Source organism: Leopardus geoffroyi, chromosome B3 (genome assembly GCF_018350155.1).
Source record: "Leopardus geoffroyi isolate Oge1 chromosome B3, O.geoffroyi_Oge1_pat1.0, whole genome shotgun sequence".
Lineage (NCBI taxonomy): Eukaryota > Metazoa > Chordata > Mammalia > Carnivora > Felidae > Leopardus > Leopardus geoffroyi.
In genome coordinates, this window is record NC_059337.1 from 42,995,142 (window position 1) to 43,014,251 (window position 19,110).

At 34.3% G+C, this 19,110-nt stretch overlaps 1 protein-coding gene across 5 annotated transcripts in view; it reads left to right on the plus strand.

Annotated features, from left to right (window-relative positions):
• VPS13C (vacuolar protein sorting 13 homolog C) overlaps positions 1–19,110 on the plus strand; it is a 202,233-nt gene that overhangs the window by 15,610 nt on the left and 167,513 nt on the right. For 3 of the 5 annotated variants that reach the window (XR_006704645.1, XM_045449539.1, XM_045449537.1), the window contains exons 3-8: positions 1,148–1,190; positions 5,379–5,474; positions 7,299–7,400; positions 12,820–12,882; positions 18,063–18,128; positions 18,407–18,516. Coding sequence is in view for 4 of the 5 variants with exons in the window: in XM_045449539.1 (XP_045305495.1) it covers positions 1,148–1,190; positions 5,379–5,474; positions 7,299–7,400; positions 12,820–12,882; positions 18,063–18,128; positions 18,407–18,516 (480 nt within the window). In the remaining variant the exon portion in view is untranslated. The remainder of the gene's footprint in view (positions 1–1,147; positions 1,191–5,378; positions 5,475–7,298; positions 7,401–12,819; positions 12,883–18,062; positions 18,129–18,406; positions 18,517–19,110) is intronic. The other 2 variants (XM_045449540.1, XM_045449538.1) reach the window with 1 other exon arrangement.

A 19,110-nucleotide genomic window follows, 5' to 3' on the forward strand; every position in this document is an offset into this window, starting at 1 on the left:
GTATTTGTATGTACTAAGGTATATATCTAACAGAAAGGCTATTCTGATTGGGTTAATTTTTAATAATTCTAAAGACTCCAGTAATTGTTGTGAATATCAGTTACTGTTCAGTACTCTGTGAATAAAAAAGTTATTTGTACTTTTTAGTGGTTTGGAATCCAGATACCTGGAAGTTTATTTATATTATTGATGGTTGCTTGTCAGTAACTTATCTAAAATAAATTCTAATTTGGCAAATCATAAGTTGGGTATCTACTTTTTAAGATTTTTTTCTTAAGTTTATTTATTTTGAGAGTGACAGAACAAGAGTAGGGGAGGAGCAGAGAGAGATGGAGAGAGAGAATCCCAAGCATGCTCCGCATTTTCAGTATAGAGCCAAATGTGGGCCCGAAGTCACAAACCAGGAGATCATGACCTAAGTCAAAACCGAGAGTCAGCTGCTTAACTGACTGAGCCACCCAGGCATCTCTCTTTTAAGATTCTTTTGTTTAGGGGTGCCTGGGTGCCTCATGCAGTTGAGCGTCTGGCTTCAGCTCAGGTCATGATCTCGCAGTTTGTGAGTTTGAGCCCCGCATCGGGCTCTGTTCTGACAGCTCAGAGCCTGGAGCCTGCTTCAGATTCTGTGTCTCCCTCTTTCTCTCTGCCCCTCCCCTGCTCATGCTATCTCTTTCTGTCTCTCAAAAATGAATAAATGTTAAAATAATTAAAAAAAAAGATTCTTTTGTTTATTTACTGAAAGTTTTATTTGAGAAAAACTAGTTGTTCAGTTGTTGTTTTCAGCTAATTTTTGTGAAAGGACTCTTTCTGTTCTAATATTTCAGATAAGCAGCGTCCATCTATTATTTTAAAAGTTAATAGAATTTTATCTGTTTTGGTTTGGTTTATTAAAACAAGTAACCATTTTACCCAATTACTTTCTTTAACTACAAACTCTTTTTCTATTGTTCCTATTTATAGTTTTGTTTCTCTTATGAATTCTTTCCTCAAAGTAAAATTTAAGTCTATAGAAACTCTTTTTTTCAGGATGTCCTTTATGAGTTACTCACATACAGAAAATTGTTTCATGTTTTTCCTTCGAGATGATTGTGTATTTAAATGAGGGGAGAGCTTAATAATTTGTCTTTAAAATTTTTTCTTCATTTTGAAGAGTGAATTCGATGTTCCTTTTAAAGTTAAAGCTGGCCAAATTGGTAAGTACTCTTCGTTTGAATTATTCTTAGTCCTTTTAGGTTTTTATTTTTCCTGTGTTATTTAATCTAAAATTTTTTAGCTTGAACAAAAATGTGAGAAGTTTTTGGCTTATGTTGGTTAAAACTTTTGGAGTTCTGGACCTAATATGTGTTATATGTAATACATAAATACTTCAAAGTGTTTGGCAAAAGGGTAGAATATTACCCTCTAAAAAGGAAGGACATTTGAACTGCAATGATAGTTTTTGGGCTTTGGTTCTACTACACAAAATATATCTTGATTTTCCAAATTGATACCTAAGTTTTGTATGCTTTTTCTTTATATGTGAAAGTAGTATAATTTGCAAACTCTTGTAAATAAAGTTTAAGTATAGCTTATTTCCCTCATGTTTTGTTCATCCATTTCACTTGATATATTATGCAGCAATGTGGTATAGAGGATATGTCTTGGTAAGTAGAAAGTCTTTGCAGCTAAAGGCTTATAAGATCATCCATAACTAAGCATACATCTTTGTTGAAGAAATTTTTTAGTAGGTCCTCTAAAGGTCCTTTGTGAAGTCCTCTCAACTGTCCCATATTAGCCAATTTTTACTTTTTTTAAATGTATGTTACAACCCTAGACAACTGGCTGTTACTTTAAGGATTTTCATTTATGCCACCATCCATCCTTCCTTCCCCTTCTGTCACCCTTCTGCTTCACCACATCGCTTTCCTTCATTTATTTTGTATTCAGGGAAGCTTTTGTCTTTCGCTATTCTGTCATCTCTTAGCAATTACTTGAATACTTCTCTTTGAGTCTACTTTATATCACCTGCATGTGTTCCTTTTAATATAAAGTAGCATTTTTATGTTTCTGTCTCTTCAAACAGGAGACACTCCCCAGATTGCAAGCATCCGTAGGGCATGCATTATCTTTTTGTTGTTGTTGGTTACACAGAGCCCTATGTTGTGTGAAGTGGTGATATTTATCTGTGATGATACCCAGGAGTATTGTGGTCCTGCATGCTTAATTGACATCCTAGAGTGAAGTTACAGCCTTTCATTCATTCTTTTACCTTTGAGATATTTATACACACATTGCTATATATGAGACTATGAAAGTAGGTGTGGGAGAGGCAAGGATGAATATAGGTTTGTCTTTAAGGAAGTTAGATCTAAAATTAGGACATAGTATTAAAATTGTATTTCCAGGGTATGGATGAGTTATATTTGACTAAAGAACTTTTACATTATTCATTATGTTATTAGAACTAGATTTATATTTTAAAAGAGGTTTGCTAATCTTTCAGAATTGGCTTTTTATGCTTTTCAAGTATTATAATCATTTAATGGCTCCCTTCAGGGTTTCTTATTGACCCTATCCCAACATATAGGGATACAAAGCATATTTTTTTATATTTATCCCTGTTTTGGTTTATGGAGTACTTATATTAGTTATTAAATTTCTTTTAAGTTTAAATATTATACCTAACCTATAAAGTCAGTGTGACTTTGTAAGCTTAATAAAGTTTTGGTATTCTAAGAGTTTGGTATTCTAAGTTTTGGTATTCAAATATTTGTGGTGCTCATTGGTTATCCTTTTACTTAAAAATTTAAACCTTGTCTGTTCTATCAGTGGGAAGCAGTAATATAACTAACTCAATTCCAATGGAATTTCGGATAATAAATGATGAGAGGATAATGAGTTAGGGTAAGTGGAAAGAAGAAAAGGTGTAGGGAACAGACAATCCCTTTTTGTTATGCTCAGGGGCATTTCTCACTTTTTCTTTTTTCTTTTTTTTTTTTAACTTTCTTTTTATATTTTTTAAAATTTACATCCAAATTAGTTAGTATATAGTGAAGCAATGATTTCAAGAGTAGATTCCTTAATGCCCCTTACCCATTTAGCCCATCCCCCCTCCCACAACCCCCCAGCAACCCTCAGTTCATTCTCCATCTTTATGAGTCTCTTTTGTTTTGTCCTCCTCCCTGTTTTTATATTATTTTTGTTTCCCTTCCCTTATGTTCATCTGTTTTGTCTCTCAAAGCCCTCATATGTGTGAAGTCATATGATTTTTGTCTTTCTCTGCCTAATTTCACTTAGCGTAATACCCTCAGTTCCATCCACGTAGTTGCAAATGGCAAAATTTCATTCTTTTTGATTGCCGAGTAATACTCCATTATGTGTGTGTGTGTGTGTGTGTGTGTGTGTGTATACACACACACACACACACACACACATATATATATGTATATATGTGTGTGTGTGTGTGTGTGTGTGTATACACACACACACACACACACACACATATATATATGTATATATCACATTTTCTTTATCCATTCATCCATCGATGGACATTTGGGCTCTTTCCATACTTTGGCTATTTCGATAGTGCTGCTATAAACATGGGGGTGCATGTGTCTCTTTGAAACAGCACACCTGTGTCCCTTGGATAAATGCCTAGTAGTGCATTTGCTGCGTCGTAGGGTAGTTCTATGTTTAGTTTTTTGAGGAACCTCCATACTGTTTTCCAGAGTGGCTGCACCAGCTTGCATTCCCACCAGCACTGCAAAAGAGATCCTCTTTCTCTGCATCCTCGCCAACATCTGTTGTTGCCTGAGTTGTTAATGTTAGCCATTCTGACAGGTGTAAGGTGGTGTCTCATTGTGGTTTTGATTTGTATTTCCCTGATGATGAGTGATGTGGAGCATTTTTTCATGTGTTGGGTGGCCATCTGGATGTCTTCTTTGGAGAAGTGTCTATTCATGTCTTTTGCCCATTTCTTCACTGGATTCTTTGTTTTTTGGGTGTTGAGTTTGATAAGTCCTTTATAGATTTTGGATACTAACCCTTTATCTGATATGTCGTTTGCAAATATCTTCTCCCATTCTGTCGGTTGCCTTTTAGTTTTGCTGATTGTTTCCTTCACTGTGCAGAAGCTTTTTATTTTGATGAGGTCCCAGTAGTTCATTTTTGCTTTTGTTTCCTTTGCCTCCGGAGATGTGTTGAATAAGAAATTGCTGCGGGCAAGATCAAAGAGGTTTTTGCCTGCTTTCTCCTCAAGGATTTTGATGGCTTCCTGTCTTACATTGAGGTCTTTCATCCACTTTGAGTTTATTTTTGTGTATGGTGTAAGAAAGTGGTCCAGGTTCATTCTTGTGCATCATTTCTCACTTTTTCAGACTCATGCTCACCATAAAGGCAATCAAATCAACTTTTTAGGAGTTTATGAGTTAATTACTTATGTAAGAGTATCTGTTATAAATAGGTGGTTCTCACTATAAAGTCATCAGACTTAGAAATGGCCCAGAAGTATACTGGCATTATTACTTCTAGACTCCCCTCACATGGGAGCCATTTAGGAAACTCAACAGGTTTACAAACTGAAGAATAATACAATTTAAATGGAGAAGTAATTTGAGATTTTAACCCTGGGAATAGATTCCCAGGTAAAACTGCCCTACCTACATAAGCCATGAAAGTGAATCAAAATATCCTCCCTTACGTTGCATTATTTTATTTCCTCTTCACTTTATTATCCTGTTTAACAGTTCTTTGAACTTTGGGCATCTTTTTTTTATTTAAAAGAAGTTTTGTTTTCTTTTTTTTGTTTGAGAGAGAGAGTGTGAGAGGCAGAGTGGGGGAGGGGCAGAGAGAAAGGGAGACAGAATTTGAAGCAGGCTCCAGGCTCTGAGCTGTGAGCACAGAGCCCAATGTGGGCCTTGAACTTGTGAACCTCGAGATCATGACCTCAGTTGAAGTTGGATGCTCAACCACCTGAGCCACCCAGGCTCCCCAAACTTTGGGCATCTTGATTTAAAAGTACCAGTGATTCTGGTGGTATATGTACCACCACACTGATGACTTGGGTAGACTTAGGTAATTCTTTTAACTTCTTTGGGACTGAGTTTCATTTTTTTCAAAGTTGAAATAATAGCTGCCTCATTCTACGTACAGTTGGGAAATATTAAATGAAATTATAATTATCAGAAAGTTTGAAAAGTATAAAATACAGTGTGAATAGTTACAAATATGGAAGAGATTTTTGTAAATTTCATTGTTCGAGTTTTTTCGTTTTTTTCTGAGTGGTACATATATGCGTGAGGATTGTGTTACACTCTTTCTCTAAAAGGAAAGTGGGAAATGTGTATCTTCTGGAGTAGCTCAAATAAGAATTTAAGGTTGAAATTATTATTTTTTTTTAGATAAATTAACTTTGAAGATTCCTTGGAAAAACCTTTATGGAGAAGCAGTTGTTGCGACCCTAGAGGGACTCTACCTGCTTGTTGTCCCTGGAGCAAGTATGTTGTTTTAGATTATAACCACTCAGTAACAGCACAGTGAAATTAAATTATTACCTTGGCTAAATATTTTAATATGTTTAATAAAATAGAAGATACTTTAAACTGATTATATATGCATATGCACACATGTATATGTATATGTACATTTTACATATACACACATATATATTGCCACATTTTATATAAAATATTTTTATGTTACTGCTGGAAAGAATAATTCCAACCATTTGATAATTTTAATCTCTTCTCTGAATAATTATTTTGCAACTAAGGCTTCATTTTAAGTTCAGATGCATTGAATAATTTACTTTTGGAGATTGAAATGAAATAAGTTTTTAAAAATGTACTGATGTATTAAGCTACAGATTTCAAGAATGGAAAATTTTCCCCCCTATTTTGTTGCTTCTGGTTTTGAGTGAGTGTTCATTCAAAAATGCATGTGAAAAAGGTAGATTATTTTTAATTGTAAATAATAGTATTCTAATTTTTTTTTTTTAATTTTTTTTTAACGTTTTATTTATTTTTGAGACAGAGAGAGACAGAGCATGAATGGGGGAGGGGCAGAGAAAGAGGGAGACACAGAATCAGAAGCAGACTCCAGGCTCTGAGCCATCAGCCCAGAGCCCGACGCGGGGCTCGAACTCACGGACCGCGAGATCGTGACCTGGCTGAAGTCGGACGCTTAACCGACTGCACCACCCAGGCGCCCCTAATTTTTAATGAATGTTGTAAAGCAATATTTACTTAAGTCATACCTTTTGTTATGATTGTTTCTTTTTCAGTTATAAGAACAATAGAATGTTAAGAAAAGTTTGGATATTTTAGGGAAAAATTACTTGTTTTCCCAACCAGAAAGCAAACACAATTTTTATTTTTATATTTTGCTTTCTGTTCTTTACTATATACATACTCAATTTGATAGAGTATTTATCACATTTTATATATACAACATGGATCTGGCTTTTTTACTTAATGTATATATTTTTGATATGGGATAGTGATAATTTTGAAAGTCTATAGGATATTCCATTGTGGGTTGCCTGCTGTTTTGGACTATTACATTGAACCTTATAAACACCTTGTTCTTAAAGATATCTTTTTTATTCTTTGGTGTTATTTCCTTAGGATACATTATCAGCAATGAGATTACTGGATAAAAAGGAAATACCTATTTTCTGATTGTTGATACATATTCTTGAATTATTTTCTAAGAGTCTTTTTGTCAATCTATATTGGTACCATCTAGTATTGGATATTATGTGTTTTTTATAGTTACTCAAAATTTTACTCCTCAGATAAGATGACTGGAAATTTTCTGCCTGCCTCTGTTTCTCCTTTTTACCTTCTCCTCACTCTTTTCCTCTCCTTTTGGTTTTCTCTCTTTCTTTCTCCCTTTATTTTTTGTTTTTCTTAATTTGTTTATTTGAGAGAGAGAGCAAGAGGGGCAGAGAGAATCCCAAGTAGGCTCTGCACTGCCAGCAGAGTGGGGCTTGATCCCATAAACAGGAAGATTATGTCCTGAGCCAAAACCAAGAGTCAGATGCTTACCTGACTGAGCCACCTCTGTGCCCCATTCTTTCTCTCTTTAATTCCTTTCTTTCCCTCCTTTCCCTTTTGATAAAAGCTTTGTAAATAAAGAAGGATCGTTTATTTATGTTTAAACTTTTGTAAAATTAATTTAAAGATTGCGGATCTTTTGAATTAAAAAGTGGCTTACAAGACTTAGAGTACACATACACTCCCAATCATAATGAGGTTGAACGTTTCCTATTTATCTGATAATTGCATTTTTTAATATGTGAACTAAATATATATTTTTAGGTATTAAATATGATGCTGAAAAAGAAGAAAAATCCTTGCAAGATATTAAACAGAAAGAGCTATCCCGAATTGAAGAAGCTCTTCAGAAAGCAGCAGAGAAAGGTACAATATGTTTATGTTTTAGATATATATACCTATATTTTAGATATATTTAATGCACTTTAAAGAGGATACTTTCATAAGCTTTCATAAATTGTAGTTCCAAAGAAAGAATATTCTTCTAAAATCATATGTCACAATACTGATTATATTTTCATGGCCCACATTTAGGAATCATTGCCACACGATTGTTTTATCTCACTGCCGGTTTAATTTTCCCACTGTCTTTAACCACTTGTTTTTCTGTGATGCTTTATGGAGACCTTTCTGTGAGTTCTTGCAAGCCTGTTTGTTTTTGCCAAATGCCAATAGGTTCTATCTCTACATTTTTAGGTGTATCCATGGAAGATAATGAGGTTCACCGTATCAGTGTAGCGAAATAATGTTTAGAGGAAGTAGTGCTGTAATTCTGTTTCTAGCTATGTCTCCTTATATCGGATAGGATATTTTTAAAAACTTGATTTTTCAGATTTCAACATTTTAACATCTTGTCTTAAGTTTTATTTTTTTGTTTTTATCTAAAAATATGATGACTATTTTGATTTGGTTTATGGAGAAAGAATAAGGATGAGATGAAAAAGTAGTCTATAGAGTGATGAGTTGAAGGATTCCTCCAGGCCTCCAGTTTTTCTCTTTCAAGTCAAATCACACCCCAGTTGCTGTTTGGGGTGTGAGAATTACTAGCAGTTTACATCGTTTTTCTATCATTTGGTTGGCATGTTTATGCATGTCTGTGATGGGAGAAGACGATACCACAAATGCTAATGCATTTCTCTTTGGTCTTTCTTAAAAGGTAGGGCAAACCGTGAGTTAGAAATGACAGAAATGATTTTGTTTCCTAGTGTAATCAGTAAGAAATCTCTTAAAAATAGCTTGTTCATTAAAATTCCTTATCAATGATTCTAATTTTTTTTTGCCCCAAGTGCTTGCTCTTATGCAGAATTATTGATTCTTTTACAGAAAATTACTAAAATACTTTAAGTATTGAGGCTGTCTAAATGAAAGAAATTTTTTAAAAACTTAAATGTGTTTTACCTTTCTCTTTTCATACTTGAGCATATTTTGTCTTTCCCCTGAAGTTTAAGAATCTGTGTTTTTATGAAAACAGTGTTCTTTATTTCTGTTACTTTTGTGTGCCAAATAAAGCAAAGTGAGAATGGTTTTGTTTATGACAATTCAGTGCGATTATTTACTTTTATTCACTTTTGGTTAATTAGTATATGTGGAAATAGTACCCTAAAAATGAGGAGAAGGACTTGGAGAGCGTTAGAATTTCATTTCTTTCTTGATACAGGTCATATTAAGTATATTTTGTTAACACACCGTATTTAATGACATATATTTATCAGTAGGCATAGTGATACATGTTTAGATAAAATGATATATAAAATATGTATCATAATATATAATATAGCATAATTATATGTATAACTTATTATGTATGTATAAAATTGTTATATTTTTCCTTTTTAGAAATAAACTCCAAACTCCTCTTTCTTTTTTCTTTTTGGATGGAATTAGCTGTGATTGTTTAAAACATATTTTAGTGTTTCCAGTGAACTGTAAGAAGTGTGTATAGTCTCTCCTGTTTTAGTAGTTGACAGCTTAATTGGCATAATTATAACCTGCTGTACATTTTGTATTGAGCACCTATGAAATTTTGACTGCTGTGTGTTTAATGCTTAGGAAATTTATATGTTTAGGATGATTTGATGTATTTATAGGGGCTGAACATCTGTGGCCCTGAGTTTGTGTCGATAGGACTCTTATGCTTATATAATGTACAATAATTACGTTGTAACTTCCTGAATAGTAAAATTTACATTTTGGGGGGATAGAACTAAAATTTAGAATGTAAAATTCAGTTTTAATGTTATTATCTTAGATTTTTCAGAAAAATATTCTGAGTATAAAAGAAATGAATTCAGGGTGCCTGGCTGGTTCAATTGGTAGAGCATGTGATTCTTGATTAGGGGTTGTGGGTTTGAGCCCCATGTTGGGTGTAGAAAGTACTTCAAAATAAATCTTAAAAGAGATGAATTCAAGAATTGGGATATATATTGATACTGTTTTTTAAAAACTACATTTAATTATCTTGACTGCATATAAATTTTTTCAAGTTTCCATGAATATAGGTCATATTTTTATATAGTATTATTCATGCAAATGATAAAAAACACCCTAGTCTTTAGATGCTTTGCATTTCACCATTATTAATATTAATACTGTATTTTGGGGACTTATTATTTTTCCACTTATTTCTTGGTTTTAAAAGCACAAAAGCACCATGTCACATGTATAGAGACTAAGAGAGGTGAGAAGAGGAAGTAGTTCAACTCAAAGCAGCAGATGATAAAATTGAAAACAAAATAATCATGCTAATCGGCTTTAAAAAAGTATTTTTACTTAACTTGTTCTATTTGGTAAAATAGAGTGCTGCCCACAGTCTTGTGGGAAAAAATAAAATTGAAATATAATAGTTCATTTCTAAACAGTTTGCTCAACTGTAAAAATAAACTTTTTATGAAAAAAAAATTTTTTTAATGTTTTTTTTCTCTTGAGAGAGAGGGAGACAGAGTGCAATCGGGAAAGGGTCAGAGAAAGGGAGACACCGAATCTGAAGCAGGCTCCAGACTCTGAGCTGTCAGCACAAGGCCTGACGTGGGGCTTGAACTCATTAACTGTGAGATCATGACCTGAACCGAAGTTTCACACTTAAACAACTGAGCCACCCAGGCGCCCCCCAATAAACTTTTTAAAATATAAATATAAATATTAAAAATATATAATATATATCGTATATAATATATAAATAAATATAAATATATATTTTATTTTATTTTATTTTTTGAGAGAGAGAGAGACAGCATGTGAGTGGGGGAGGGGCAGAGAGAGAGGAAGACAGAGAATCCCACCCAGGTTCCACGCTGTCAGCACAGAGCCTGATGCAGGGCTCGAACCCATGAACTGTGAGATTATGACCTGAGCCGAAATCAAGGGTCAAACACTTAGCCGACTGAGCCACCCAAAATAAACTTCTTGATATTTTTCTCCATTTATTTTATTATAGTGAGTTTATTTTCCTAGAAAGGCTTTTATAAAGTAAAGGGAAAGATTAAATTCCTATGAAGGCCAAAGATTCCCAAATGCTATAGATTCTGTATTTAAAATGTTAATTTTATCTAAGTAGTATACACACACACTTTAAAATCAAATAGTTTTCCCAAAAAGACTTCTGAGGCAAAATGTCAATCCCCTGTTCTGCTCTTCTCTACCCTTTAGACCCATTCCTTAGAGGGAACCGTGGTTTTAGAAATACTGATGTTCTGCCATTATCTAATTTATTAGCATAAGGTCTTACCTAGGATATCCTCTTATGGTAGTCACGGAGTTTACTTCTCTTACCATCATCTTTCACTCTAAATTGCCCTCTTCCTCGTCTCAGAATATGGTATATAATAATTTATGGCCAATTACAGGTCAAATTTACATTACTCTGACAGTGTAATTGTTCACTGTGCAGGTCAAATGATGTACTGTGATTATATTTCTTTTCTTTACAACCTTTTGTTTTTCTTGAACTTGTAAATGCTTCTTTTTTATTTGCTTTCTTTTCTGTGTAAATTTACCTTTAATTCTTTTCACTTGCCACATGAAATAATGTTATATGACTCTCAGTGTTACTTTACTATTGTCATACACACCTATTGGTTCTCCACCCACACCCCATCCCCATTTTCTCTTGAAGATCTCCCTTTGAAATGGTTGTTTTTTCAGTCCTGCTGCACAGCTGTCTTCCTGGGATTGGTCTTCATTACTCTTCTGTGTTTAGTTCAGTGTTTTCTGGGTCCCTTGCCTTTTGTTCTTTGTTAGTTATGCTGAAGCATATCTGTAGCTTTTAAGAAAGGATACATTGGATATAATTTTTTAAGATCCTTTCAAGGCTGAAAGTCTTTGTTTACTTACATACTTGTTTGATTTGACTGGGGATAGAATGCTAGGTTTAAAACTAGAATTTTGAAGGCAGTATCGTTAGTTTCTAGGTACTTTTGAGAAGTCTTATGCCCATCTGCTCAACACACTGATGGAAACATAACAGTCAGAGAATCCGTGAATCGTGCTGTCCAAAACCTTACATTTTAGTTGAGAAAATAAGACATATGCATAATAATAAACAGGAGAAAAGTGTTGAGTCTTATCAGAGAGGTAAAGATAAGAGTGGTAAGGAAGTTCAGAATGAACATATCATGTTCAGCCAAAGAGATCAGGGCAGACACTGTTTAGACACATATTTAAGCTGTGTCTAAAAGATGAGTTTACAGAAAAGGAGACAGGGTCTTCTAGGTGGAGGGGACAGTGAAGAGAGACAAGTATGGAGTATGTATGGGGAACAGCTAAGAATTTGGGAGTTTGATAGAATGTAGTTAAATGTAAGTTAAAAAGCTGAGTTTAGGTCAATTTTAAGAGATTTGAATGCCGTGATGGTGATAATGGTGACGGTAATGACAATGGTAGCAGCTAACATTTAATGAGCATCTACTATTTGCCAGGTCACTTTTCAAAATGCTTTCTATTTATTGACTCATTTAATAGTTACAACTCTATGACTTAAGGCTATTGTTCCCATTTCTCCCAGTGGAGAAAGCTGCAAGTTAAATAAGTCATCCTAAGTCACAGAGCTAGAAAATGATAGAGCTGTAATTTGAACCTTCTCTGGCTCTAGAGCCTTTATTTTTAGTTTCGTGTTATAACAGACTTTAATCTATAACCACGAAGAGAGTCAGACAGTCAGTCCCTTTTACTTTCTTTAAAAATCCAGGGAGGGATGTCATAAGAGCTGTGTTTTAGAAACATTAAGCTTGCTGTCGTGTCTATGCTGTATGTGAGGAGGGAATTGGAGGATGGTGCTATCTGGCCATCACTAACAAGAATGGGTAGAAAGGAGTCATTGTATCTAAAAAGGGACAGATGAGAGTAAATTAAAGTAAGATGAGTTCATTTTAGTTGACTCTGAAGTTAGTGTAAATCTCTCTGAATATTGCGTTCTGCAAATGGGCAAAAACAGTAGACCAAAAGGGAACCAAAATATCTGATTTTTGCTCTGTTTGAAAATTTCAAGCAATTCAGTGAGATATTAATGCTAATTTGTCTGCTTTGCTTAATTTGAAATGATTCTTATAATTTTAATTACTAAGAAATTTTGTTACAATATTATGATAATGAAGTTTGTATGTTGAAATAATGGAAATGGTGTCACTGTGAATACTTCCTGAGAAATAGATTGTTTTGGTGTCACTGCATTTCACTTCTTCTGTCACATGATTTCTAATTCTTTGAATTAAGTTTAGACATATTTTACATGTGAAATTAAAGTGTCTTTTAAATGCTTTGCATTCTGGTTATTGCTGCCATGCGGATGCAGGGGCACATTCAGGGGAGTTCATATATGGCTTGGAAAACTTTGTTTACAAGGACATCAAGCCTGGTGGGTATGCATGGTTAATTTTATTTAGTTATATAAAAAATTATATTCTTATCTACTCTTGAACATTTAATGGAGCCTATTTGATGACATGCCTTTTTTTTTTTTTAAGAAAATATGGAAATGTAATTCAGGTTTTTCTCCTTTACCATTATTTCCATTTCCCAACCTTCTGTAGCCATTTGTTCATTCACTAAATATTTAGTGTATTCACATGGCAGGCACCGTGCTGGATGCCTGAATGTTCATGGGGTAAAACAAACATGAACTGTCCTTGTGGAGCTTACAGTTTGGTCTGTAGACAACTTTCACATCTGGATTGCCTTGTGGACTCTGTCATATAGTAGTTTCTCAGCTGGGCAAGTTCTCTCCTATAGTAGTAGTTTTCAGGTTTGTAAAAAGCAAGAAAATGGAACCTATTTTACTATGTGAGACTTTATTTAGAGCCTTGATAAGAGGTGTCCATCTGGCGTCCTTCATATCCTCCCTGATTTGCTTTACCTCCGTAGGAGCTCCAGAGACAAATGTAGACCATTGTCTTACACAGCATACTGAAGTTTGAGACTCCACAAAAGGCAGATTTGAAGGGTGACTGCTTTAGCATTTACAATAGGATTCTTTTATTTGGTAGGGAATTGATCAAGTATGTTAAAATAATAGTTCTGATAATTTACAAATTAATTTGACATGTTTAATTATATTTTCTATAATTTTATAGGAGTTTATTATATTAGTCACACTTAAAATTTGTATCAATTGAATGGCAAGTGAGGTGTGTACTCAAAACATAAACAATAAACATTAGGTTAGAATTACTTCTACAGCTAGAAACTTCTTTAATATTTGGGTTCATTTGGCAAATGGAAGAAGAATTTGCATTGCAGATTTCACAGCATTGAGTGAAATGGTCTTGAAAGACGTTTGTCTTTTGATAAAATTTGCCCCTTTAGCAAATGTGACTGACTATGCTAATTTGCCTTGCAGTTACTTTGTTTAATATAAAAGATAGTCAGGAAGTACTCATGGCTCACTTTTTAATTTTGTTATGATTAGACCAACTTTCTACATTCTCTCGGAGCAGTGTTTTCTGATCCTACTAGGAGTTATCTGCCTCCAAGGTACAAATGAATTCCAGTGGCCCGTTCAAGTCATAACAAAATCATTGGACAATATTGGCGATCAAACAAACAAACAAAACACCACCTCCCCCCAAAAAATCAGACAGTGATCAATCACTATGAAGGAAAATGTAATTGATTCAGAGTTTACTTTTCAAAAAGACTACATTAACCTGGATAAAAAACTAGTCCTAGAATATTGATGATTCTGAAATGAGAATAGTTAATTTGGTGATGATATCTTCATTCATTTGGCTAGGACTTAATGTATACTTATATGATCATTTCATCTTTCTACTTTCTGAGTGTATATTCCTTCCCCATTTGATGTCATTTAAAAAGTTATTCCAGAGCAATAGTTCCCAAACCATCAAAACTGTTTTCGTAATAATACTAAAACAGTATTTGATTTTTTACTGTGCCAACACTGGTGCTGAGGATGAAGAAGCAGTGTTGTGTAAAATTGCGGCTGCCTCAGCATGAATCAAGGCAGTGGCACCAAACTTGACTGGTTGCCATTGTATTGTTCACTACCATGTACTCACAGTAAAAAATAAGATGCAACAAAAGAAAGAGAGCCCCAGTATTACTTAAAAATGTTATTGATGGAATAGGAAAAATTTAATTTGAATCAACTTAAGCTCTTGACTATGTGTCTTTAATTTTCTGTGTGACAAAGGGAGAAGTATGTATGAAGCACTTACGTAGAATAATTGTCTTAAGGAAAAATACTTGCGCATTGTTTAAATTGTCAGCTGAACTAGTTGCTTTTTTCCTGGAAAATCATTTTATGTGGAAGAGTGATTGACAGACTGTTATTATTCAGATTTGGGTGTTTGGTAGACGCTTCAACAAAAATCAACTCATGATATTTGTTGCTAATAATAAGATTTTAGCTTTTGAGCAAAAATTAGAAATTGGGAAAACTTGTATTTGCCACCTGGAGTTTGGCAGCTTCCCAGTACTTAAAGACTTTTTGATGAGATTGGCAGGGGTACTAACAAACAGGATTTTTGGTAGTAAATAATGAAATCACTCAACATTGAGAAGATCTGCATAATTCAATGAAGCAATATTTCCTTATTACCAATGAGTGATAAAAAAAAATCAGGTATGTGTAAAAGATCCATTTGAAGTGCAAGGTAACCAATTTAATTTAATTTGGATGAAAAATTTATTGATAGAGTTTCAGATTCCAAAATGGAATTAACCTTTAAGAAACTACCACTTGTTGAGTTTGGGTATAGTATTGTATTTACATGAAAAGACCATGAAGATGTTCCACCCTTTTTTTTTGTTTGTTTTTGTTGCACGTGTATGTGGTTAGTTCAGATTTTCTTCATATGCTTCAATTTAAACAACATATTTCAGCAGATCAAAGGCAGAAGGAGGTATGTGAATCTAGCTGTCTTCTGCCAAGCCAGACATTAAGAGATTTGTAAGATTGTAAAACAGTGCTACTCTTTTCACTACAATTTTTTGTTCGGAAAATGTGGTTATTTTTCATAAACATGTTATCAGTGCTATCGCATAGTAGTTTTTAAAAAGTGAATTAATACATTTTTAAAAAATTGCTCAGTTTTGATTTCCACTCTGGCAAATATCAGTAGTTGTAACCCACACTAATAAAAAGCTTTGAAAGGTTCTCAAGTAAGTATGTAAAAGGTGCCCCAAGACCAAAATATTTGAGGACCAATTTAGAGAGTGATTGAGAATCATAAATTTAGTATTCATCAGATTAAATAGAAACTTTATAACAGTGGGATCAAATAAAGATGAAACAAGAGGCTAAAACAGTTGTGAAGCCAGAAAGATAATAAGGTAAGGTAAGAAGAGTGAGTTACAGTAGTATCTAAACCCAGAAGCTGAAACTGTCTCTGAAAGCTGTTCTAGTCAAGTGGGGGTAGTTTTCAGGGCTACTTTGTCTTTCTTGTTTCTTTTTAAGTAATACTTCTTTGAGAACTCAGTCTGTTTCTAGATGTTTAATTTATGAATGAAAAAGACTTAGGGACCATCATTATGGCAAGAAATACTGGTAATAACAAGGTCCAGATTGTTTATGTATTTATTAAATGTTTTCGTCTTGAAACTTAGGGTTTTATTCTTGGAATCCAGGATTTGGTTCTTTGGGTTTTTTTTGTTTTTTTTAATTTTTTTTAATGTTTGTTTATTTTTGAGAGAGGGACAGACAGAGTGCAAGCTGTGTAGGGGCAGAGAGAGAGAGGAAGACACAGAATCCGAGGCAGGCTCCAGGCTCTGAGCTGTTCTCACAGAGCGCGACGCGGGGCCCGAACTCAAGAACTGTAAGATCATGACCTGAGCCGAATTTGGACGCCCAACCGACTGAGCTACCCAGGCGCCCCTGGTTCTTCGTTTTTATAGTGGCAGGACAATTTGTTTTAAAATATCAAGAACAATTTTATTTAGTTATTAATTTTTTTAATGTTTATTTATTTTTGAGAGAGAGACAGAGAGAGTGTGTGAGTAGGGGAGGAGCAGAGAGAGAGGGAGACACACACAATCTGTAGTGGGCTCCAGGCTCTGACCTGTCTGTCAGCACAGAGCCTGATACGGGGCTTAAACTCACTAACTGTGAGATCATGACCTGAGCCAAAGTCAAGACACTTAACTCACTGAGCCACCCAGGCACCCCAAGGAAGAACAGTTTTAAGATTTCAAGCTAAATTTCATGTGTATTTTCTCACATGCTATATATATATAACCTGAGCTGGGTTTATATATTTTATTACAATGTTCAGATGTGGATTTTTTGACTCATTTGAACAGATGCCTGTCATGTGCCATGTGCCTACATATTAGGATAATTCCTGTCCTAATGAAGATTCCTGCCTAGTGGCAAGACAGTTGTGTAAACATTTCAATTACAGTATAATCACTGCTTAGTGGAAGTCTATGTAAAGGTGCAGAGGTAGATGGCCCTGGAGCTGCTTGGAATAGTTGAAGAAGGCCTTAGGGGATCTGGAATTTGGGAGCCTCCTAGGAGTTTGCCTGGTGAAGAACTTCAGGGAGGGCAACTGAAGATCTGGGAATGATACATACAAGAGAGAAGCATTAGCCGTTAGCAAGTTAGGCTTGTTTTGTTAGGTAAGAATAGTGTTTCTGAAGTATCCAGCGCAAGCATGAGTAGAGGAGATAGAACGGCACAAGGAGCTAGGGGTCAGATCTTGAAAGGACCTTTGTGTCATGCAAACACTTTTTCATTTTGTCTGCCGGGCTGCAGAGAGCCTCAAAAAAGAATTTTGAGTAGGGGATTAACAGGCTGTGAATGGCATTGTAGAAGGTATTAGTCTAGTGGCACCATACGAGGATGTTTATTTTGGAGGTAGTGTGGAGACTAGAGGCAAGCGAGACCATACGGAGACCACTTTAAGAGTGCAGACTAGAGATGATGTCTAGTAGGAAGTTGAGTGTCAAGATGTGTAACTTGGATCAGATGGGTGTTGCTTAATGCCATAAAAGTGAAGCAGTGCCAATTAAAGAGGATGAGGTTTTAAAGGAATTAATTACTAAGCCAATTTCAAAGTACAGTTCAGTGTACATTCTTCTCTTTGGGGGTTCTTTGTATCCTTAACTCGTTCAAGGGTTTTGCTTGTGAGGTGTATCATCCAGAGGAAGTTACCTGTCACCAACCTAACCATTCATTTCATTTGTGTTCCTGTGTCCCTACCATATATTTGTGAAAACCTTTCCCTGAAAGTTTTATATTCGGTCATTATTACATTTCCAGTATTTTGATAATCTTGAAATTAAAGTTAAACTTTAATTGAAGAGTCAAAAATATTTAAAGCACTTTGTGTATGGATATTTGCCTAATTTTTGTATAATTGTACTTGCCAAGTTATTTGTTAGATTAAAGGAGGTTATTCTAGACTAAGGAGGTTTATGAATTTGTTTGTATTGAAATAGCAGGTCAGTTTAGAATAGAAGTAAAGCGAACTGTACCAGAATTTGCTGTTAGGAAGAATTCTCTTGTTTTTCTTTCTGTCCTCTAGTCTCCTAACTTGAATTTTATCCTTTTCTCACTAAAATGCTTCCACTGAGAAGGACGTAAACGTAAAAAGCACAAAAAACATTTTAAGAAACCTTTTAAAAGTCTTGATCGCTCGAAAGGTAGGTAAAAGTAGTTTTTATGCCATGTGTTGTTTGTACACATCGCCACTTGATTTCTGTCTTCAAAGGTAAAATGAATGTTAGATACTCCATAACTTCAAAAATAAGTTTTAACTTGGAAACACATATTAAAGTCTAAAATAAATCTAAAATAAAGCAAGGACACCAGAATAGGCTGTCCTTTCTGTTGAGTAGTGCCTTTGCTATGCTTTGGTCATTTGATAGTGAAGTATGTGAGAATTTCAACTCTTGACCTTGTATTTTTCTGTTTTTTATAGATAAGCCAAAAGAGGCCAAAAAGGATACATTTTTGGAAAAATTGGCAACCCAAGTAATTAAAAATGTACAAGTAAAAATCACAGACATTCACATTAAATATGAAGATGATGTAAGTAATTTACTTATTGAGGTGAAGCTAATAATTGTGTATTTTATGATACTAATTATTGATTTGTTTAGATATGGGTTATCCATACCAGATTCTAAATCCATGATTTTTTTTTCTGATGAATATACTACCATATCTTTCCTGTGTTAGGCTTCTTTCATTAGGCACTTATGTGTATAAATGTAAAACCACTGTATGCCCCTTTCTAAAAGTAGTATGAGAAATTTTTCACTTGTCCTCTGTTATTTATTTTAAATTTTGTTTAATGCCTTAAGACTTATTATAACTTTAAGGAACTATATTGATAAAAAAAATTAGGTCCAAGTGGTGGTGGAAATAATCAACTATAATGGTAGTTAGTAGAGAGTGGACTAAATCATACACCAATAGACTGCTAGTCCCATGCTCTTTACATTCCTTCAGAAGGGATTAAATATGCATAACTACTCACATACATGTGCAACAGTATATTGAGAAACGATACTTCACTTATAAACAGAATTTAACATTAGTTGATTGAAGACTGTTTACTGATTAATTTTACTTAAACTAAATATACATTGCTTTGTTTTAAAGTTTGAAAATTACGTAAAA